General features: G+C 43.2%; 1 protein-coding gene across 1 annotated transcript in view; it reads right to left on the bottom strand.

Annotated features, from left to right (window-relative positions):
• LOC137422422 (phospholipid-transporting ATPase IC-like) overlaps positions 1-25101 on the bottom strand; it is a 312955-nt gene that overhangs the window by 159059 nt on the left and 128795 nt on the right. Inside the window, 3 exon segments of the mRNA XM_068109179.2 lie at positions 7483-7650; positions 17989-18101; positions 23400-23588. Of these exon segments, the coding sequence (XP_067965280.2) occupies positions 7483-7650; positions 17989-18101; positions 23400-23588 (470 nt within the window).

The following is a 25101-nucleotide window of genomic DNA, read 5'->3' as shown; positions in this document are numbered from 1 at the left end:
ATGGGGTGTACTTACTTTTTCACGTGACTGTATGTGCTGGACTCATAAGGATGAAAAGTTGGTCCCAGAGTTACACCTACTAAATGCATAAAGAGATACCTGAGTACACGCCCCAGATGCAGAAAGGTAAGATTACCTTGCACAGAAGGTTAGACTGCAGGTGTTAGATCACCGACAGACAGTGCCAGAACATTTTAGAAGACTAAATATCTAAAACTGTTACACTGATTCTGATCTGCATAAGAATCAGTATTTAAGATGAGAGGGATTGTACCATATTGGGGGGTGGAGGGGTGTATTTAGGATGAGTGGTGTTTTACCATATTAGTGTGGGTGTGTGAGATTGGGGGTGGAGGGGTGTATTTAAGGGGGTGGAGTTTTACCATATTCGTGTAGGATTGTGAGATTGGGGGTGGAGGGGTGTATTTAAGATGAGTGGGGTTTTACCATATTCGTGTAGGAGTGTGAGATTGGGGGTGGAGGGGTGTATTTAAAATGAGTGGTGTTTTAGCATATTCGTGTTGGAGTGTGAGATTGGGGGTGGAGGGGTGTATTTGAGATAAGTGGGGTTTTACCAAATTCGTGTAGGAGTGTGAGATTGGGGGTGGAGGGGTGTATTTAAGATGGGTGGGGTTTTACCATATTCGTGTAGGAGTGTGATATTGGGGGTGGAGGGGTGTATTTAAGATGAGTGGAGTTTTACCATATTCGTGGAGGAGTGTGAGATTGGGGGTGGAGGGGTGTATTTAAGGGTTTTAGGTGTGGAGTTGGGAATAAAGTAGCTTGAGTTCTTACAGTCATGTGAAAAAGTAGGTACACCACATGTAAAGTTTTGACATTTTCAACATATTTCAAAATACAGCTATTTGATCTTCATTTCAACAATATTGATAGATAAAGGTGATATAATATAACAAATATCATGAAACATTTACATTTTGTAGTCCCTTGTATAATTTAAATAAACATAAATGGAAATTTCGCATGTGGAAAAAGTAAGTACACCCTTGGCTCTAATAGGTGGTATTGCCCCCTTTGGCAGAAACAACCTCAAGTAGGCGTTTCTTATAACTGTCTACCAGTCTCTGACGTCGACTGGGGAGAACTTTTTTCCCATTCCTCCATGCAGAATTCTTTCAGCTGTGCGATGTTTGAGGGGTTTCTTGCATGCACAGCTCGTTTCAAATCCCCCCACAAATCTCGATGGGATTTAGATCGGGGCTTTGACTTGGCCATTCCAGAACCCTCCATTTCTTTCTTTTCAGCCATTCCTTGGTGGATTTACTGGTATGTTTAGGGTCATTGTCATGTTGCAAGGTCCACCTTCGGTTGAGCTTCTACTTGCCGACAGGTGGCCTCACGTTATCCTCAGGCACCCTCTGGTACAATGAAGAATTCATAGTGGATTCTATGATGGTGAGCTGCCCAGGCCCTGATGCAGCAAAGCTGCCCCAAACCATAATATTTCCACCACCATGCTTTACAGTTCGTATCAGGTTCTTGTGGTCAAATGCTGTCTTTGATTTTCGCCAAACATGTCTTCTGGTACTGTGGCCAAATCGCTCTACCTTTGACTCATCTGTCCAGAGCACATTGTTCCAGAAGTGCTGGTCTTTGCCTAGGTGTTCATTGGCAAACTTTAGTCTTGCCCTGATGTTCTTTCTGGACAGCAAAGGTTTCCTCCTGGCACACCTCCCATGCAGATCAAATTTGTGGAGCCTCTTTCTAATGGTAGACTCGTGCACTTTGACATCAACAGTGGCAAGAGCAACCTGTAGGTCACGTGATGACATTCTGGGGTTCTTAGAGACTTCTTTCAGCATCTTGCGGTCTGCTCTTGGGCTGAACGTGCTGGGGCGGCCTGCCCTGAACAAGTTGGCAGTTGTTTGGAATCTTCTCCACTTGTAGATGATCTTCCGGACAGTCGAATGATTGATACCAACTTGTTTGGAGATCTTTTTAAATCCCTTCCCAGACTCGTAGGCATCTATAACCTTCTTTCTGAAGGCCTCAGAGAGCTCCTTTGAGCTAGGCATGGTGACGCCGCACACTTCAACAACAAAGAGCAAACCAAACTAAATGTCTGAGGTTTAAATAAGACAGGTTCCTCCAAGATCCTCTCTAACGATGTTCTAATCATTTGCACCTGAGCTGGTGCACCTGATTCTAATTTTAGGTGTTTGAAGGAGCGATAAATGTAGGGGTGTACTTACTTTTTCCACATGCAAAATTTGCATTTATGTTTATTTAAATTATACAACGGACTACAAAATGTAAATGTTTGATGATATTTGTTATATTATATCACCTTTATCTATCAATATTGTTGAAATGAAGATCAAATAGCTGATTGTTGAAATATGTTGAAAAAGTCAAAACTTTACATGGGGTGTAATTACTTTTTCACGTGACTGTATTTAACTGAGATTAACGTATGAAATATTCGTTGGCGTCGCAATATTATACTCAGAGGTCTTGGATTTTTGTCGTCGCAATGAAGTTTCCAATGGGAAATGGAGGGATTCCTCTCCAAAATTAAACGTGGGTGTCAGAAATAATCTTTTACAAATTATGTTATGTTATCTCTGTATAATGGAGCAAACGCATCTATCGTTGTTTGTTACTTGGCAAAAAAAATTTTTTGGACAATTATGTTGATCACTCCGCTTTGTGTGTTTGTCTGTCTGCTCACTTATACTTACCTACAGGTCACAATTTTAAACTGATCTTCACGAAACTTCACCAGAAGGAAGAGTTGGTGGTCCGACAAAATCCTATATATTTTTTAGGTCAAAAGGTCAAAAGGTCAAAAAAGGTCAAAAGGTCAACCACTTTTTAAAAATTTCTAACATCCTCAATTTTCATCCGATTGACTTGAAATTTGAATAGGATATACATGTCGGCTTACTGAATTCAACCACCAACTATTTTTGAGATCAGCGTGGGCCAAAAGGTCAACTTAGGCCAAAGGTCAACAACCATTTCAAGTTTCTAAAATCCTCAATTTTCATCCGATTGACTTGAAATTTGAATAAGATTTACATATCGGCAAACTGAATTTAACCACCAACTATTTTTGAGATCAGCACAGGCCAAAAGGTCAACATAGGCCAAAGGTCAACAACCATTTCAAGTTTCTAAAATCCTCAATTTTCATCCGATTGACTTGAAATTTGAATACGATTTGCATATCGGCACACTGAATTCAACCACCAATTATTTTTGAGATCAGCATAGACCAAAAGGTCAACATAGGCCAAAGGTCAACAACCATTTCAAATTTCTAAAATCCTCAATTTTTATCCGATTGACTTGAAATTTGAAGAGGATTTACATATCGGTGAACTGAATTCAACCACCAACTATTTTTGAGATCAGCATCGGCCAAAAGGTCAACATAGGCCAAAGGTCAATAACAATTTCAAATTTCTAAAATCCTCAATTTTCATCCGATTGACTTGAAATTTAAATAGTATTTACATATCGGTGAACTGAATTCAACCACCAACTATTTTTGAGATCAGCATCGGCCAAAAGGTCAACATAGGCCAAAGGTCAACCACTTTTTTAAAGGTTCTAAAATCCTCAATTTTCATCCGATTGACTTGAAATTTGAATCGGATTTTCACATCAGCTAACTGAATTCAACCACCAACTATTTGTTCGATCAACATAGGTCATAACGTCAACATAGGCCGAATTTCTAAAATTGACAATTTTCATCGGATTAACTTAATTTGAATAAGATTTGCATATCAGGTCACATAATTCAACCACCAATTATTTGTGAGGTCAAAAGGATGCTCTACCGAGTACCATTCTACTTTGTTCTCTTTTGCCAAGTGTCGCTCTGAGGGATTTTTCATTTGCATGTTTGTTTATTTGTGACCAAAACGTCATCTTCTTCTTCAAGTGAAAATAACACCCAAAAAACAGTTCGTGAACTCTTAATTACGTACTGTTGGAATATACCTTTTGACCCTTTTGACTGCTGAGACCCCTCAGACCTTTGACGACCCTTTAAGCCCCTTAAGACCACCAAGACCCATAAAGACCCAAAATACCATTAAAGACTGCAGAGACCCAAAATACCCTGAAGACCCAAACTACCCCGAAGACACAAAAAACCCCAAAGACCCAAAACACCCCGAAGATCCAAAAAAACCCTTAAAGACCCACTAAGAACCCAAATACACCAAAGACACAAAGACCCAGAGGAACCAAAATACCCAAATACCCAAAATACCATGAAGACCCAAAAGACCCAGAAGACCCAAAATACCACAAATACCTGAAGACCCCAAAGACCCAAAACACCACAAAGACCCAAAATACCCCGAAGACCAAAAACACCCTAAAGACGCAAAATACCCTCAAAGGCCCAGAGGATCCAAAAGACCCTGAAGACTCAAATGGCCCCAAAGACCCAAAAGACCCTGAAGACCCAAAACACCCTGAAGACCCAAAACACCTTGAAGACCCAAAACACTCTGAAGACCTTGAAGACCTTGAAGACCTTGAAGACCCAAAACACCTTGAAGACCCAAAACACCTTGAAGACCCAAAACACCCTGAAGACCCTTAAATACCCTGAAGACCCAAAATACCACAAATACCAAAAAGACCCTGAAGACCCTTAAATACCCAGAATACCCTGAAAGACCCAGAGGGACCAAAATACCCAAAATACCACAAAGACCCAAAAGACCCTGAAGACCCAAAAATACCCTTAAAGACACTGAAGACCCAAAGACCCTTAAAGATCATGAAGATCCAAAAGACCCCAAAGACCCAAAATACCATAGAGACCAAAAAGACCCTGAAGACCTCAAAATACCACAAAGACCGAAAAGATGCAGAAGACCCACGTAATCATGTTTCAATAGTATGTATTTAATAGACGTACTCAGTCAGGTTTCAATGGTATGTAATTAATAGACGTATTCAAGTTTCAATAGCATGTAATTAATAGACGTACTCTGGTTGTAATTTGACGCAATTAATCAATGTAGTCAAATTTCAATAGTATGTAATTAATACTATTTAATTGATCGAGCGTTACGTAATATTTTAGGGGGTGTCTGTTTCTCGTGTTATGGTGTATTACGGTGGGGATGGGGGAGTCAGATTTTGGGGAAAAATACGTTGCTTGATTTTTAAATGGCCCCGAAAGTGCAACTCCGCCACCGAGACGTGGCTCAGGCCAATCAAATCGCAAGAGACAGTAACCGGGGAGAGACACGAATGAGTAGGAGACGCCATGTGGGACGAAGGATTCTGTTAAACAAATGATGTCTGTTTCGGCCTGGATTGAGAGATCTGTCAGGTGAGAACGGACGCCTCAGATCTTTGAGATCCTCACAGGTAAAATTGTGGTGGGGAGGGGGGGGGGGGGGGGAGGAGGAGGCATTGGGATAGTGCAGGATTGGGGGTTGGGGGGGAGGCTTTGGGGGTCGGTGGGATTAGCGGAAATGTTTGAGTGTGTAGGGTATGGGGAATGTTTGAGTGTGTAGGATATGGGGAATGTTTGAGTGTGTCGGGTATGGGAATGTTTGAGTGTGTAGGGTATGGGGAATGTTTGAGTGTGTAGGGTATGGGAAATGTTTGAGTGTGTAGGGTATGGGGAATGTTTGAGTGTGTATGGTATGGGGAATGTTTGAGTGTGTAGGGTATGGGGAATGTTTGAGTGTGTAGGGTATGGGGAATGTTTGAGTGTGTATGGTATGGGGAATGTTTGAGTGTGTAGGATATGGGGAATGTTTGAGTGTGTAGGGTATGGGGAATGTTTGAGTGTGTAGGGTATGGGGAATGTTTGAGTGTGTAGGATATGGGGAATGTTTGAGTGTGTAGATATGGGGAATGTTTGAGTGTGTAGGGTATGGGGAATGTTTGAGTGTGTAGGATATGGGGAATGTTTGAGTGTGTATGGTATGGGGAATGTTTGAGTGTGTAGATATGGGGAATGTTTGAGTGTGTAGGATATGGGGAATGTTTGAGTGTGTATGGTATGGGGAATGTTTGAGTGTGTAGATATGGGGAATGTTTGAGTGTGTATGGTATGGGGAATGTTTGAGTGTGTAGGATATGGGGAATGTTTGAGTGTGTATGGTATGGGGAATGTTTGAGTGTGTAGATATGGGGAATGTTTGAGTGTGTAGGGTATGGGGAATGTTTGAGTGTGTAGGGTATGGGGAATGTTTGAGTGTGTAGGGTATGGGGAATGTTTGAGTGTGTAGGATATGGGGAATGTTTGAGTGTGTAGATATGGGGAATGTTTGAGTGTGTAGGGTATGGGGAATGTTTGAGTGTGTATGGTATGGGGAATGTTTGAGTGTGTAGGATATGGGGAATGTTTGAGTGTGTAGGGTATGGGGAATGTTTGAGTGTGTAGGATATGGGGAATGTTTGAGTGTGTATGGTATGGGGAATGTTTGAGTGTGTAGGGTGTGGGGAATGTTTGAGTGTGTAGGATATGGGGAATGTTTGAGTGTGTATGGTATGGGGAATGTTTGAGTGTGTAGGGTGTGGGGAATGTTTGAGTGTGTAGGGTATGGGGAATGTTTGAGTGTGTAGGATATGGGGAATGTTTGAGTGTGTAGGATATGGGGAATGTTTGAGTGTGTAGGATATGGGGAATGTTTGAGTGTGTAGGATATGGGGAATGTTTGAGTGTGTAGGGTGTGGGGAATGTTTGAGTGTGTAGGGTATGGGGAATGTTTGAGTGTGTAGGATATGGGGAATGTTTGAGTGTGTAGGATATGGGGAATGTTTGAGTGTGTAGGATATGGGGAATGTTTGAGTGTGTAGGATATGGGGAATGTTTGAGTGTGTAGGATATGGGGAATGTTTGAGTGTGTAGGGTATGGGGAATGTTTGAGTGTGTAGGGTATGGGGAATGTTTGAGTGTGTATGGTATGGGGAATGTTTGAGTGTGTAGGATATGGGGAATGTTTGAGTGTGTAGGATATGGGGAATGTTTGAGTGTGTATGGTATGGGGAATGTTTGAGTGTGTAGGATATGGGGAATGTTTGAGTGTGTAGGATATGGGGAATGTTTGAGTGTGTAGCGTATGGGGAATGTTTGAGTGTGTAGGGTATGGGGAATGATGTTATTGAAGATCAGCTAAATCTTCTTTCTCATGAACTCAAACTCATCCTCCTGCTGAAAGCTTTACCACATTGTTTTTTCTATTATATTAATTACAAATAATTTAGCATCAACTTGAAGTGTTGAACTTGGACTTCTTGAATGTGTATGGGTTGAAGTGTTGATGTGTATGTGTGTGTATGGGTTGTGTATGGGTTGAAGTGTTGAACTTGAAGTTCTTCAACAAGACCTGAAGAACTTGAAGAACTTCAACAACTTGCAGTGTTGAACTTGAACTTCTTGAATATAAACTTGAAGTGTTCCTGAAGCTACTTTGCAAGGATTATAACAAGGGTTGTACTTTTCTTTAACAAATTTATTTGCATCTAACTTACGACCAAGTCCTTCTCAATATGTTCGTATGCCTGGCTGAGGCGGTGCTCTCGCTCGCCGATTGCTTTACTGGCAGGAACGAAGTGCTTGCTGTACCAAATGTGGTATTCCTCTTCAGAGAGATCTCGTACGGCCAAGCACAGCGTGCGGAGGCTTTCATTGGCAAACACCTGTCAAAAACATACAGAATGTGATAGAAACAAGTAACGACTTTGCAGATTTATCATCTATTTCTAAAACCAATATATTGTTGTGGGAAAGACTTCTCGGGGGTAACTTTGCATAGTAATTGCGATAGTTATTTCACATACTGCTTGTTTTAGCGTAAGTGTGAGGTAATTGAATTGTGACATAGAATATACATCGTTTTATGTGTAGAAAATCGTCGTCACACGTTCCTGGTGATTTGGGTTTGTGGCACGAGTCATGGTTGGTTGAGGAGCTGGTGTTCCGGGAACGTGGTTGGTACTGGCATGCAAGGCACGGCCAGGACACGCTCACACCAGACTGTTGTTACCCAAACGAGGACCCACACCACGTGAATGAGCAGGGCTCGCACTGCACAGGTTTGCTCTTCATATCGTCATCGCCATTAGTGTGTAGGATATGGGGTTGATTGTGATTGTGATATCCTGTGATTCCCCAATGAAAGAACTGAAGGTGTATTTGTTGTGCAGTCGTGGTTTTGGTGCACGTGGGTGTAATTTAGCATGAATTTTTGCCGCACTGCGCTCGTGAAGCAAAGAGCGAGGTTAAGCGATCGGGTGCGTCCGCACGTACATATGTTGTATATGTTGTACGTATGAGGTACATGCGTGTCTGCTTTTTAAAAATTCATTTTCTCGGCAACCGTTGGTCCAATTGACACAAAACTTTCACCCTAAGTGTGTCTCCGCCTGTACAATTTTAAAATCATAATGATGATGTCATAGGTCACATGGTATGGACGCCACCTTGGAAAAAGGTTGCACCTCTATATCTCCGAAATCGTTCAATGGGAAAAATTGAAACAAGACTTATTGTAAAGAAATCCGCATGGGGAATAAGTGGTGTTAACGATGACGTCATGGGTGCCTTCATTATGACATCATAATAGACAGGGACAACGCTTAGTCTGATCAGTTTGAAATGTCGAGAGTGATCTATCCAACAATTATATTGGAGAATGTAAATTCATGATGTCATTGGTCACGCGGTCTGGCAGCCATATTGAATCAAAGAAAAAAAATCCTTACAAAAACAGAAGAGTTGGCTCACAACAAGTTGACTGTGCAGCATAAACATTTTATGAATACCATCTAGTCTGTGATCACCACTACGTGGCCGTGGTGCTTCTTCCTCACCTTTCTCACTAATAAATTCCTGTTTTAATGAACACTTGTTTTTTGGTCAGCGTGAACATGCTCCATAGCGTTTAGCAAAAATTGGCTTATTAATCTCTTTGGCGGGAAGATTGTGCTTACACACCTCGATTTGGATTGCCACTTCACAGCGGATCCACTAGGTCGTTGTGTTTGAAGACACCGGGTCACGCCATATGAACCCAGTGGACACGGAGACCTTCTCATCCCATACCTGCCGATTGGCGTGACAGTAATTTGATGTGTACGACCGTAACAATATGCATTGTTGCACTGCATCAGGTAACGTGACAATAATACAGCATTGGTTAAAAAATAATAATTTGACATTGGCTAGAACGCCCATAATATGGTGTGGAGGGAAAAGGGTCTTACCCCGAAAGACCACCTGATCAAAAGTTCATTGATCGTTTTATTAAAATATCTATTTACAAGTGATTGGATCTCGCGAGATCTTGGAGACGGCGGCAGGGATTTTCGAAGCTCCACACGGTCTCCACGTTTTTCGAAGTTAAGTCTGTTCACAATTGTATTTTGTCGAAACTGTATTTATCTTTCGGTGTGTGAAGTTATTGTGTGCAACTTTGGTTGTTTCTCGGTGTTTATCTTTCATAAATTGATCGTCTGTTTGCCGTGTCGCGAGCAAGGCCTTGTACAGTGTGCACTGTACAACCTTGAGGCTTTGTTTTTCTCTCAGTGGTCCGTCGTTTGTGATCCAATAACTTTCGTTCTCTGTATTCCCAGTCTTTTCACCCATAGCCTACTTCCTTGTGTAAATCTCAACTCAAAAAAAAAAAAAAAAAAAAAAAACATTTCCTTCTCTGTTCTCATTCGTTTATTCATTCTTATTCGTTCGTTCGTTCTTCGACCACGTGTTTCTCCCCCATTTCCCCAGATAGTTTTCACTCATTAACCTTCAATGTTTACACTTTCCCCTCAAGTTATGTATTCCGTCATATTTTATAACACCTTTTTCTTCTTCTTCTTTAAAAGGCTGCTTTCGACTTGCTCACCAAATCAATTCATCCCAAAAAAAATATCCATCTCCTATAGTGCCTTTGTTCTACATTCCCTAAACTCTCCTGCACTCCATCCTCCATCCAGCGTCCTTAAACGTATTTTTAACTCGAAGGTCACAAGAAACTCATTTTGCAATAAATGTTCGTTTCCCATAAATCGTACACTTTCAAAAATCCAATCTCACCCCTCCCCTCCAAATCTTCCCCATAACCCCTCCCCTCCAAATCTTCCCCATCACCCCTCCCCTCCAAATCTTCCCCATCACCCATCCCTTTCAAATCTCCCCCCTTGCCCCCTCCCTCCTAAACTACCCCCTCACCCCTCCCCGCCAAGACGCCCCCTCGCCCCTCCCCTCCTAGACTCCTGCCTCACCCCTCCCCTCCAAATCTCCCCCATATCCCATCCCTTTCAAATCCCTCCCCTTGTCCCTTCCCTCCCAAACTCCCCCCTCACCCCTCCCCTTCAAATCTCCCCACCCTCATTGCTTCTCAATTTCCCCCCGCTCACTACCCCTCCTCAAAGCGTCCTCCCCGCTTCTTCCCCCTTCAAACTCTCACCTCCATCTCCCCCAACCTTCTGCCTCGCTCTTCCCCCTCCTCAAATAACACCTCATTGTGGCTCACCCAATCACCATCAAACCTTTTGTCCGCCCCATCCTTCCCTTTCTCCGAGCTATTCTGAAATCTCTGACACACCTTCAACAGCTCTCCCTACCTCTTCCACCTCTTCCGCCTCTTCCACATCTTACCCTACCCCTCCTCCCCCCTGTTCTGTATCTGATGCTCCCCCTTCCTCTTCATTAACGGTGTGGACCTCAAACATCCGGGGCCTTCGTTCAAACTTAACCGATCTCTCCATACAGGTTGCTTCTGTCAAACCAGACGTGATCTGCTTAACAGAAACTTTCCTCCTTTATGATGTCTCTGATTCCATAGTATCTCTCCCGGGCTACTCCCTCCTCCGGTATGATAGACCTGAGCTTCGTCCTGGAGGCGGGGTTGCTATCTTTATCAAAAACTCTCTTCCTCACTCGCCCTGCACTGCACTCTCTCCACCTCACCCCCAGGAATACCTCTGGCTACGGCTTCCCCTTCGCTCCCACCTCTTGTTCATATGTGTGTTGTACCGTCCACCAAACAGTGATGACTCCATCTACATCTCGCTGTCTGATGATATGGACCAACTTCTATCTACTCATCCCAACTCTCTCTTCCTCATATGTGGTGATTTCAACTGTCATCATGCCAGTTGGCTGGGTGTGGGTACCTCTCTCACCAGCCATGGCTCCTCAGCAAAGGACTTCTGCGACTCACTGGGACTGACACAATCTGTCAATTTCCCGACCCGGATCTCAGTCAACGGAACATCTTCTCTTCTGGACTTGGTTATGACTAACTTCCCTGAAAATGTCTGCTGCTCTTCTTCTGCTCCGATCGGAACATCTGATCATGTCCTTGTTAAAGTGGACATCTCTCTGACCATCCTCAGGGAGCCTGCTCAGCGTCGACGAGTCTGGCATTTCACTCAGGCCAACTGGCACGGTCTTCAAGCAGCCATCAATCATCTGGACTGGTCTCCCATCTCTACCACCTCTGACATCAACTCATCCTGGGAATTCTTCCAAAGTAAATTGCTCTCTCTCATGCACAGATTTATCCCATCTCGTCTTCAGTTGTCATACCCTTCCTCCCGTCCATGGTACACGGAATCTTGTGGTGAGGCTGTTGCCCAGAAACAACTTGCCTTCGTCTCCTGGAAAGCAAATCCAACGGAAGGAAATCTCATTTCCTTTCACAAAGCCCGAAACAAGTGTGTGTCCACCCTCAGGAGAGCCAGGAAACAATATCTCTCCGTTCTCAAGACCGAACTCTCTTATCTGTCTCCCTCTTCCAAATCCTGGTGGCGTCTGGTCAAATCCGTTTCTGGTGTTTGTTCCCCCTCCATCCCCTCCCTTACCTCAAACGGCTACACAGCTGACTCCGCACGTGAAAAAGCTGAATGCCTCAACTCTGTGTTTGCCTCTAAATCTTGTGTCCCAAACCCATCCCTCTCTGTACCCACCATACCCAGTCGTACCCTGCTGCTCCTGGACTCCGTGTCCTTTCCTCCTGACAAGGTGGAAAAGTTTCTGTCAACCCTCGACTCTGATTCTGCAACTGGACCCGACGGCATCAGCCCACGGGTCCTAAAATCCTGCTCTGCTGCTCTATCTCACCCTCTCTCTGTTCTCTTCACCCTCTCTTTTGCTCAAGGTCAACTGCCATCTGCTTGGAAATCAGCCAACATCACCGCTTTGCACAAAAAAGGTGCAAAAACAGATCCTAGCAACTACAGACCAATCAGCCTTCTCCCAATTATCAGCAAAGTCATGGAATCCATCATTGCTTCTGATATGAAATCTTTCCTCTTCTCCAATGGCTTGATCTCTGATCATCAATTTGGTTTCAGACCAGGTCACTCTACTCTGGACATGCTGCTTCTGCTGTCTCAACAATGGATGGAGGTCCTCAATGCCAAACAGGAAATTAGAGGTGTCTCCCTCGACATATCACGTGCCTTCGACACGGTCTGGCACCCCGCTCTGCTCACCAAACTCTCCTCCTTTGGTATCCATGGAAATCTCCACGCATGGCTGGCGGACTTCCTCTCTAGTCGTCGTCAACGTGTGGCCCTGAATGGGTTTCTCTCATCTCCTCTTCCTGTTCAGGCTGGAGTTCCCCAAGGCAGTGTTCTGGGCCCCGTGCTTTTTCTGGTCTTCATCAATGATCTCTCTGACTCTCTCGAAAATCCTCTCTATCTCTTTGCTGATGACTCCACTCTCTGCCGCTCCATTCCTCTTCCCTCAGATCGGCAGTCTGCTGCCTCCTCACTCTCTGAAGACCTGGACAAAATCACAGACTGGTCAAACAAGTGGAACATGTCTTTCAATCCTGACAAATCTCACACTCTTACTATGTCTCTCCGAAAAGATCGACTGGACAACCCTCCCATCTACTTTCTCAACAATCCTCTCCAAGAAGTTCTGTCGCTCAAGATTTTGGGTCTCACTATCTGCCATGATCTTTCTTGGGAAAACCACATTTCCAAGCTGGCCTCCAAAGCCAGTCGCCGACTGGGCATCCTCCGTCGTGCGAAGTCCTTCCTCGGCACACCTGAGCTCCTCACCACATACAAGGCTTTCATCCGCAGCTCAATGGAATACTGTTCTCCCCTATGGGCCGGTGCTCCTGCCTCACACCTAGCTCGGCTTCACGCTGTTGAAACCAAAGCTTTCAGAATTATTGGAATCTCCCGCGATGAAGCTATCTCTGAGGGCCTTTCACTCACTCACCGCAGGCAGGTAGGTGGTCTTTCTGTCTTCTACCGACTCCTCTCCGGCCTTGCACCCCCAGCTCTCTCTGTGCTCTGTCCCCCAAATATTCCTACAGGTCGCACAAGATCTGCCAGCAACCCTCTGATGGTTAAACTGCCGAAATCTCGGCTCTCCGCTCACCTTCACTCTTTCATTCCTCTTTTCTCCCGCCTCTGGAACAAACTCCCTCACTCCCTTCAATCCCACTCCTCCCTCCAGGTCTTTAAAACAGCTGTTCACCACCATCTCTTATCTTCCCCCATCCAAAACCTTGATCTTTTCTACCCCCGCTAATTCACCCCAGATCCACCTTGTTTGAAATTCCAACTTCTTTCCTGGAAGTCCTGGCAGTGTCCATATGTTTTATACCTCTCCCACTGCCCCCTTCCCACGCCCCCCCCCCCCCAAAGCCCTCGCCCTCTCTCAGATCTCTCGATGTCTCCATGTCTCTCGGTCCCTGCTCTCAAATGTTGTGTTTGTGTCCTTCCCCCTCTCTCCCCATCTTGTCTACCGCTCCCTATGTTATATGTTTTATGTGTCGGTTTGTCTTTCTGTGTGTTCATGTGATTAATGTTCGCTCTTTCACGAGCCTCGATATTGTATACAAAAAAAAAAAAAAAAAAAAAAAAAAAAAAAAAAAAAAAAAAAAAAAAAAAAAAAAAAAAAAAAAAAAAAAAAAAAAAAAAAAAAAAAAAAAAAAAAAAAGTGCTTTGGTACCAAAATGACTATATACAGTATATACTGTATATATATATATAACGAGATCCCTTTATCATAAACATAACAACATCAAACTGAAGCAAATCGATTTACCATTGCCTTGGTTCATAAGCAAGAGGTGGTTTGACATTGCTCTTACAGGAGCACAACAGTGCACTATTTGCTATCCTGATTTTGGTGAAAAATAAAAATTTCGGTCAGAATGCGGGTGTTAACTCACCTATTCTCTCCCAAGATTGAAAATTAATTATTCTGCTCATAATTTCTCCAACAACGGTATTGGCTAACACGCCCATAATATGGCATTGGCCATAATACGGCATTGGCTAACACGCCCATAATCCGGTATTGGCTAACACGCCCATAATCTGGTATTGCCTAACACGCCCATAATCCGGTATTGGCTAACACACCCATAATATGGCATCGGCTAATAAGCCCATAATACGGCATTGGCTAATACGTCCATAATACGGCATTGGCTAACACGCCCATAATACGGCATTGGCGAACACGCCCATAATATAGCATGGACTAATTAGCCCATAATACGGTATTGGCTAACACGCCCATAATCCGGTATTGGCTAACACGCCCATAATATGGCATGGGCTAATAAGCCCATAATCCGGTATTGGCTAACACGCCCATAATCCGGTAGCGGCTAACACGCCCATAATATGGCATCGGCTAATAAGCCCATAATAAGGCATTGGCTAACACGCCCATAATCCGGTATTGGCTAACACGCCCATAATATGGCATCGGCTAATAAGCCCATAATATGGCATTGGCCAACATGCCCATAATCCGGTATTGGCGAACACGCCCATAATCTGGTATTGGCTAACCTCTCCCATAATATGGCATCGGCTAATAAGCCCATAACATGGCATCGGCTAATAAGCCCATAATATGGCATCGGCTAACACGCCCATAATCCGGTATTGGCTAACACGCCCATAATATGGCATGGGCTAATAAGCCCATAATACGGCATTGGCTAACACGCCCATAATCCGGTAGTGGCTAACACGCCCATAATATGGTATGGGCTAATAAGCCCATAATACGGCATTGGCTAACACGCCCATAATCCGGTATTGGCTAACACGCCCATAATATGGTATGGGATAATAAGCCCATAATACGGCATTGGCTAACACGCCCATAATCTGGCATGGGCTAATAAGCCCATAATACGGCATTGGCTAACACGCCCATAATACGGCATTGGCTAACACGCCCATAATACGGCATTGGCGAACACGCCCATAATATAGCATGGACTAATTAGCCCATAATACGGTATTGGCTAACACGTCCATAATATGGCATGCGCTAATAAGCCCATAATACGGCATTGGCCAACACGCCCATAATACGGCATTGGCTAACACGCCCATAATATGGCATCGGCTAACATCCCCATATGGCATCAGCTAAAAAACCCGTAATAAAGAATAGGGGAAATACCGTATTTTTCAGTGTATTAGTCGATTTGGCAAATTTTCCCATTTTCTTTCCTTCATTCATGGCCTGGTGTTGGCTTAGCGGTTAGGGTGCCGGCTTGGGATCCTAGGATCCTGGGTTCGAATCCCGGTCGATCGCTGAATTAACGCCAGGGGGGTTGACTCAGCCTGTTCATCCTTCCGAGGTCGGCAAATTGAGTACCAGCTTGCTGGGATGAATGATCCCGGTGTGTACCCCGGTTTAGAATAGGTACACCGTATCCCTGCACATTGTAAGAGCGTGACCAAGGGTTGGCGTCAGAAAGGGCATCCGGCCATAAAAACATTGCCTCAAACAGGGAACCATGATTGTCATGGGGCCCGCAAGGCTAACCCCCGCTCTAGCGGGGAAAATGGCCTTAAAACGATCATTTATTCATATTCATTCTCATTCATTCATTCATGGATGAGTCGATCTGGATCTACTCCAGGAATTAGCGAAACCTTCAGTCAGTCAGAACAATCCAGGTGTTAATTCCTCCGTGACACTCAACACATCCAACACTACCTGTGGTACTTACATGGTGATGAATATTCATGAGCTGGTTATTATTTGAATTACCTTGTGGGACCAACTTTGGGATAAATTAGGAATGTAAATCGTTTTTCAACGTATTTGTTATTATTTAGAGGTACAGTATTTAAAACAACATCATTATCAGGCCTGGATCATAGCACATCACATATTACCAGAGTTCACTAGTCATTAATAAACATGAACACCTGACACTTATTGGAACACAACGAGTCGATGTTAGATTTTACTATTGTAATACAAGCCGATCGGTCTCCATGGACCCGCCTTATACCTCCGTCATGGCCCTGACTTTGTGAATTCTGGAGTACACCATCCTGGATTTGGAGGATCTTTGGGCCGTTCATGACTCTCTAACTCTGTCATGGCCCTGACTTTGTGAATTCTGGAGTACACCATCCTGGATTTGGAGGATCTTTGGGCCGTTCATGACTCTCTAACTCTGTCATGGCCCTGACTTTGTGAATTCTGGAGTACACCATCCTGGATTTGGGAGATCTCTGGGTCGTTCATGACTCTCTAACTCTGTCATGGCCTGACTTTGTGAAGGTGGGGAACACCATCCTGGATTTGGGAGGTCTCTGGGTCGTTCATGACTCTCTAAATCTGTCATGGCCTGACTTTGTGAATTCTGGAGTACACCATCCTGGATTTGGAGGATCTCTGGGTCGTTCATGACTCTCTAACTCCGTCATGGCCCTGACTTTGTGAATTCTGGAGTACACCATCCTGGATTTGGAGGATCTCTGGGTCGTTCATGACTCTCTAACTCCGTCATGGCCCTGACTTTGTGAATTCTGGAGTACACCATCCTGGATTTGGGAGATCTTTGGGCCGTTCATGACTCTCTAACTTCGTCATGGCCCTGACTTTGTGAATTCTGGAGTACACCATCCTGGATTTGGAGGATCTCTGGGTCGTTCATGACTCTCTAACTCCATCATGGCCCTGACTTTGTGAATTCTGGAGTACACCATCCTGGATTTGGAGGATCTTTGGGCCGTTCATGACTCTCTAACTCTGTCATGGCCTGACTTTGTGAAGGTGGGGAACACCATCCTGGATTTGGAGGAACTTTGGGCCGTTCATGACTCTCTAACTCTATCATGGCCTGACTTTGTGAAGGTGGGGTACACCATCCTGGATTTGGAGGATCTCTGGGCCGTTCATGACTCTCTAACTCTGTCATGGCCTGACTTTGTGAATTCTGGAGTACACCATCCTGGATTTGGGAGATGTCTGGGTCGTTCATGACTCTCTAACTCTGTCATGGCCTGACTTTGTGAAGGTGGGGTACACCATACCGGATTTGGAGGATCTCTGGGCCGTTCATGACTCTCTAACTCTGTCATGGCCTGACTTTGTGAAGGTGGAGTACACCATCCTGGATTTGGGAGATCTTTGGGTCGCTCCTGGGAGTCTGTCTGTCTGTTATTGGCTTGTTCAAGAGAACTCTCCGGGGCGATGATGATGATGATGATGATGATGTTGCAGCAGCAGCTGCAGATGCAACAACAACAACAACAACAACAACAACAACAACAACAACAACAACAACAACATACTTCCGTGACTTTGTGGGAAGCATTTTGAGATGACATCATAAGGATGGATACATAAGATTTAGATTTAAAGGGATGGATCAAACGTAATTGGTGAGTGTGTGCCCGTTCTTGATTGGATCATTTTGAGTGCGCCAGTGATTGGATGAATGTTTTATTGTTCACTCAATCGGCAAACGTTCCGGGGGCAACGATTTACGCGGTGTGTTTTATGTTAAAACACTTATACAATTTATTTCAGAAAACATCACACGTTGCAATTTTGTTCATTTACGCAATTCAATGTGGTAAAAACTTAAACCGTAGATAAGTCGATTGTGAGTGTAAGTCGAGGCCCACACTTCCGGCAAAAAAGTATCGACTTGCACGTCAAAACAATATGGCGTCTTGAACACATCCGCCAATGGGTGTCAGAGGCTCAATTTGGCAAAAGGTTTCTTAACTTACATTGAGGTCCTCCTGGGTCTGCTCCCTGTGTGGGTTATCCACCTGTAGCCTTTCCAGAATGACAGTGTCTGCACCTTTGCAGTACAGTCGTAACGTCCCCTCTTGATTGCGGACTGTTTGGGCAAGGTGAGAGACAAGGTGAGAGACAAGGTGAGAGACAAAGTTGCTCTTAAGATCAAAGGAAAAACAAAGAAACAAACAAATCATACTAAAATACGCAATTTGGTGTCTATCTGTCTGTCTGTCTGGGTTTTCACCACAATACATTTGGTTGTGACTTATCCGACCACAAAAAACTTCACAGGTGGACTAAGGGTCACACGAAGGAGGTTATAGCGACCTCATTTGCCCTCCTTCTCAAGGGGTTTTTCACCTTGGGGAAATCAGCGTCAAGGTGTATATCCGTGTTACGATAGCTAATCATGGTGCTTTTCCAAGGCCACTTCGAATAAGAAAACATCGAGAACAACACTCGATAGAGTGCATACCTCCGCCAGGCTGAACAGGTTATGTTTTGTATCCACTAATAGGCCGGATCTGGATTCGGACCTGAACCAAAATCGAATCGGCTTGTTCTTGTCACCAAACCAACTCATCCGCCAAGTTTTGTCATCACTCGTCCATAACTTTTTGAGATATCATGTTATTTATCACTTTTATCCCAATCTCTCAATGGTGAAGAATCACTTTAAAAATTCTCTGATGTGAATCCGGATCCGGATCTTCACCAAAATCGAATCAATTCGTCCTTGTGACACACCTAATGTGTCCACCAAGTTTCTTAGATATCATGCTATATATCGTTTTTGACCCCTTTTCTTTCTTAAAGGTGAAAAATCATTGAAAAATGTATCAGATCCAGATCCGGATCTTCACCAAAATCGAATCAATTCGTCCTTGTGACACACCGAATGTGTCCACCAAGTTTCTTAGATATCATGCTATGTATATCGTTTTTGACCCCTTTTCTTTCTTAAAGGTGAAGAATCATTGAAAAATGTATCAGATCCAGATCCGGATCTTCACCAAAATCGAATCAATTCGTCCTTGTGACACACCGAATGTGTCCACCAAGTTTCTTAGATATCATGCTATATATCGTTTTTGGACCCTTTTCTTTCTTAAAGGTGAAGAATCATTGAAAAATGTATCAGATCCAGATCCGGATCTTCACCAAAATCAAATCAATTCGTCCTTGTGACACACCGAATGTGTCCACCAAGTTTCTTAGATATCATGCTATATATCGTTTTTGGCCCCTTTTCTTTGTGACAAACCGAAAAATGTATCAGATCCAGATCCGGATCTTCACTAAAATCGAATCAATTCGTCCTTGTGACACACCGAATGTGTCCACCAAGTTTCTTAGATATCATGCTATATATCGTTTTTGGCCCCTTTTCTTTGTGACAAACCGAAAAATGTATCAGATCCAGATCCGGATCTTCACCAAAATCAAATCAATTCGTCCTTGTGACACACCTAATGTGTCCACCAAGTTTCTTAGATATCATGCTATATATCGTTTTTGACCCCTTTTCTTTCTTAAAGGTGAAGAATCATTGAAAAATGTATCAGATCCGGATCCGGATCTTCACCAAAATAGAATCAATTCGTCCTTGTGACACACCGAATGTGTCCACCAAGTTTCTTAGATATCATGCTATATATCGTTTTTGGACCCTTTTCTTTCTTAAAGGTGAAGAATCATTGAAAAATGTATCAGATCCAGATCCGGATCTTCACCAAAATCAAATCAATTCGTCCTTGTGACACACCGAATGTGTCCACCAAGTTTCTTAGATATCATGCTATATATCGTTTTTGGCCCCTTTTCTTTGTGACAAACCGAAAAATGTATCAGATCCGGATCCGGATCTTCACCAAAATCGAATCAATTCGTCCTTGTGACACACCGAATGTGTCCACCAAGTTTCTTAGATATCATGCTATATATCGTTTTTGACCCCTTTTCTTTCTTAAAGGTGAAGAATCATTGAAAAATGTATCAGATCCAGATCCGGATCTTCACCAAAATCGAATCAATTCGTCCTTGTGACACACCGAATGTGTCCACCAAGTTTCTTAGATATCATGCTATATATCGTTTTTGGCCCCTTTTCTTTCTTAATGGTGAAGTATCATTGAAAAATGTATCAGATCCAGATCCGGATCTTCACTAAAATCGAATCAATTCGTCCTTGTGACACACCGAATGTGTCCACCAAGTTTCTTAGATATCATGCTATATATCGTTTTTGGCCCCTTTTCTTCGTGACAAACCGAAAAATGTATCAGATCCGGATCCGGATCTTCACCAAAATCGAATCAATTCGTCCTTATGACACACCGAATGTGTCCACCAAGTTTCTTAGATATGCTATATATCGTTTTTGGCCCCTTTTCTTTCTTAAAGGTGAAGTATCATTGAAAAATGTATCAGATCCAGATCCGGATCTTCACCAAAATCGAATCAATTCGTCCTTGTGACATACACAATGTGTCCACCAAGTTTCTTAGATATCATGCTATATATCGTTTTTGGCCCCTTTTCTTTCTTAATGGTGAAGTATCATTGAAAAATGTATCAGATCCAGATCCGGATCTTCACCAAAATCGAATCAATTCGTCGTTGTGACACACCTAATGTGTCCACCAAGTTTCTTAGATATCATGCTATATATCGTTTTTGGCCCCTTTTCTTTCTTAATGGTGAAAAATCATTGAAAAATGTATCAGATCCAGATCCGGATCTTCACTAAAATCGAATCAATATGTCCTTGTGACACACCGAATGTGTCCACCAAGTTTCTTAGATATCATGCTATATATCGTTTTTGGCCCCTTTTCTTTCTTAAAGGTGAAGAATCATTGAAAAATGTATCAGATCCAGATCCGGATCTTCACCAAAATCAAATCAATTCGTCCTTGTGACACACCTAATGTGTCCACCAAGTTTCTTAGATATCATGCTATATATCGTTTTTGGCCCCTTTTCTTTCTTAATGGTGAAGAATCATTGAAAAATGTATCAGATCCAGATCCGGATCTTCACCAAAATCGAATCAATTCGTCCTTGTGACACACCTAATGTGTCCACCAAGTTTCTTAGATATCATGCTATATATCGTTTTTGACCCCTTTTCTTTCTTAATGGTGAAAAATCATTGAAAAATGTATCAGATCCAGATCCGGATCTTCACCAAAATCAAATCAATTCGTCCTTGTGACACACCTAATGTGTCCACCAAGTTTCTTAGATATCATGCTATATATCGTTTTTGGCCCCTTTTCTTTCTTAATGGTGAAGGATCATTGAAAAATGTATCAGATCCAGATCCGGATCTTCACCAAAATCGAATCAATTCGTCCTTGTGACACACCTAATGTGTCCACCAAGTTTCTTAGATATCATGCTATATATCGTTTTTGGCCCCTTTTCTTTCTTAATGGTGAAAAATCATTGAAAAATGTATCAGATCCAGATCCAGATCTTCACCAAAATCGAATCAATTCGTCCTTGTGACATACACAATGTGTCCACCAAGTTTCTTAGATATCATGCTATATATCGTTTTTGGCCCCTTTTCTTTCTTAATGGTGAAAAATCATTGAAAAATGTATCAGATCCAGATCCGGATCTTCACCAAAATCAAATCAATTCGTCCTTGTGACACACCTAATGTGTCCACCAAGTTTCTTAGATATCATGCTATATATCGTTTTTGGCCCCTTTTCTTTCTTAATGGTGAAAAATCATTGAAAAATGTATCAGATCCAGATCCGGATCTTCACCAAAATCGAATCAATTCGTCCTTGTGACACACCGAATGTGTCCACCAAGTTTCTTAGATATCATGCTATATATCGTTTTTGGCCCGTTTCTTTCTTAATGGTGAAAAATCATTGAAAAATGTATCAGATCCAGATACAGATCTTCACCAAAATCGAATCAATATGTCCTTGTGACATACACAACCTGTCCACCAAATTTCATCCGAATCCGTCCACACCTTTTTGAGATATCCTGCACACAAACAGACAAACAAACAAACCGATGGTTGAAAACATAACCTACATCCACCTTCGGTAGTGAAGGTAATAACTCTCATGATAACATATTAATATTATTATTATTATTACAAAACAATATTAATACTAATAATAACCCTCTCTCCATGTAGGTTTTACTCCTTGGACGAATGCCCTATCAATGTGTACAAATAGCTTATCGTGGCATTTCATTGAGCACACCTACAGGAAGTAAAAAAATTACAAACCACAAACACCTTTGATTACCTTTTTAAACAAGCCTGGTGTTGGTTTGAAGGGCCACAGACACACAAGATCATGTTTGGTTTAATTCATACATGTTGCTTCACTCAACACTTGATCATTGTTCGTCTTTTGAATAAACATTTTGGAAGTAAGATATTCATTTTTCTGGGTGTCCTTTTGCGCTGATGGGTCAGGCTCCCCCAAACAATGGCGATTTCATTACCCACGTGACTCGCTACGTCATCTCGAGGGTATTTTTTGCTGTGGGTAGTTTTTATAATGATTTTGACTATCAAATCATTCTTGATCAGAATATTTGTCAAATTCACTTTCTGACGAGTCTGAAGCGAGTTGTGCGGCCAATATGGGCGTTGCGTGCTGAGACAACCTTGCCTTTGATTACATCACACGTAGATGACGTCATGATCATCGCTATATTTAGGGGCGGTACATGACGGGATTGCTTTTTGACTGCAACACCTCAAAAAATTATTATAAATAAAAACCACGTGAAGTTCTTTTTTAATTACTTAAAAATCAATATAATGACAAATTTTTATTTGATTTTTCTGTGTCTGTGTAACTTAGAGGTGTGAGTTCGAATCCCCTGTCATGCCGTTGAATTAACACCAGGTGGGTTGACTCAGCCCGTCATCCTCCCGAGGTCGGCAAAATGAGTACCAGCTCGCTCATAACAGGGGGCACTGCATCAGCGGCACGGCCGTGCCCCCAGAAAATGATGCAACCAGCGGCCATCGGCTGCACATGAACCACCACCACCAGCACCACCTTTTTAAACAGTCGCTGCTGTTGTTTAACACAAAACTGAAAGGGAGGGAACCCGACGTTCCTGAAAGTCGAACCTAGATCTACTTGAATCTATATACTCCAGAGAGGATAATAACATGACCCTTGTTGCCGCTCCTTTATGGATTGGGTGGACTAGTATAAAAAAGCAGCTTCATACCCGAAACTAATGGCAGTGAGAGAAAATATGTCCTAGACAGCTGAGATTATCAGGTAAACAAACTGCGAGCACAACAACTTCCAACTGAATTACAACAATGACAAAAACCTATACACAAGTAAATGTTGGGCAGAGTAACAGGCCTCGGGGGCCCACACCAACTGACCGATGATGGACATGCGCTTGCGGTCACTGTTAAAATCCAAGATGTGAAGGAGCGTGTACGCCTTTTGAATGCCCAATTCAGAAATGAGCACCGCGTCCTGCGTTCGCCCCATAAACACGAAGCCAAAGTTCCTGGCTGCCATTACCAAGGCCTCCTCATCTGGAGATTGTGCTTGGTAGATCAAGTTGCCTTAGGTACAAACAAAAGGCACAAAACAAGAATAACATGATGCTCCAAGTTGACATTCCAACATTTTGCTTTGGGTGCAGTTTCACCAAGGGTATGAAACATCTTACGAAAAATGGCAAACAAGTAAATTAGATCAAACATAATCAAAGTCACATGGCCTGGCAAGATAGTCTAGATGTGCATTCGACTCTGAGCTGTCTCGTCTGCGTTTGAATCCCGACCCAGCTATAAGCTGCCATTCTGGTGTTTCACAGACATGGTGATTCATCAATGTGTGTATCGTCCCTCGGATGGACGTTAAGCAGGTGTCCCGTCCGTCGGAATTAGTTTGTGTATGTTAAAGATCCCACGGTGTTCTTCATGAAGCGTATGTGAGTTATCGCCGGCACCATGAACAACTTACTAATTCCTGCCCTGACTACCATTGGAAAGGCAAAGGTAAACCACCCAGTGTATTCCTTGTCACGGGGTGACTTTGGCAGCACTGATCATGCTCTCAAGCAGAATACCACAAAGAATAACAATCAAAATGGCAATCAAGGTCTCAGGATACTTGGCATTCCCATTTGAGCATCATGTGACTGTTCACAAGCAACCGGAAAACCAAACAAAATACTACATTGGAGTCATCAGGAGGAACCTGGATAAGTAAAGAGCAAAGATGGAGTCATCAGGAGGAACCTGGATAAGTAAAGAGCAAAGATCTCCCGCGATGGGATCTTCCGTGATGAAGCTAACTCCGAGGGCCTTTCACTCACTCACCGCAGGCAGGTTGGTGGTCTTTCTGTCTTCTACCGACTCCTCTCCGGCCTTGCTCCTCCAGCTCGATCTGTGCTCTGTCCCCCAAATAATCCTACAGGTCGCACAAGATCTGCCAGCAACCCTCTTCTGGTATAACTGCCAAAATCAAGTCTCTCTGCTCACATTCACTCTTTTATTCCTCTTTTCTCCCACCTCTGGAACAAACTCCCTCACTCTCTTCAATCCCACTCCACCCTCCAGGTCTTTAAAACAGCTGTTCACCACCATCTCTTATCTTCCCCCATCCAAAACATTGATCTCTTCTACCCCGGTTAATTCAACCGAGATCCACTTTTTTTTGAAATTCCGACTTCTTTCTTTCCTGGAAATTCTAGCAGTGCCCATGTGTTTTATACCTCTCCCACCCCCCCCCCCCCCACTTTCCCATGCCTCCTCCCCCCAAGCCCTCTCCCTCCCACAGATCCTCCGTTGTCCCTGTTCTCTGCTGTTGTACTTGTGTGCTTCCCTCTCTCTCCCCATATTGTCTCCCGCTCCCTTTATTGTATGTTTTGTGTGTCCGTTTGTTGTTGATTGTTGTGATTGATGTTAGCTCTCAAATGAGCCTCGATCTTGCATACAAAAAAAACAAAAAAAACAGATGGAGTCATCAGGAGGAACCCGGATAAGTAAAGAGCAAAGATGGAATCATTAGGAGGAACCAGAAGAAGTAAACAGCAAAGATGGAGAGATCAGGAGGAACCAGAAGAAGTAA

The sequence above is a fragment of the Myxine glutinosa genome, chromosome 2 (genome assembly GCF_964187855.1).
Source record: "Myxine glutinosa chromosome 2, kmMyxGlut1.1, whole genome shotgun sequence".
Classification (NCBI taxonomy): domain Eukaryota; kingdom Metazoa; phylum Chordata; class Myxini; order Myxiniformes; family Myxinidae; genus Myxine; species Myxine glutinosa.
The sequence above is the reverse complement of the archived record's forward strand: the minus strand, read 5'-3'. Positions and strand labels throughout refer to the sequence as shown.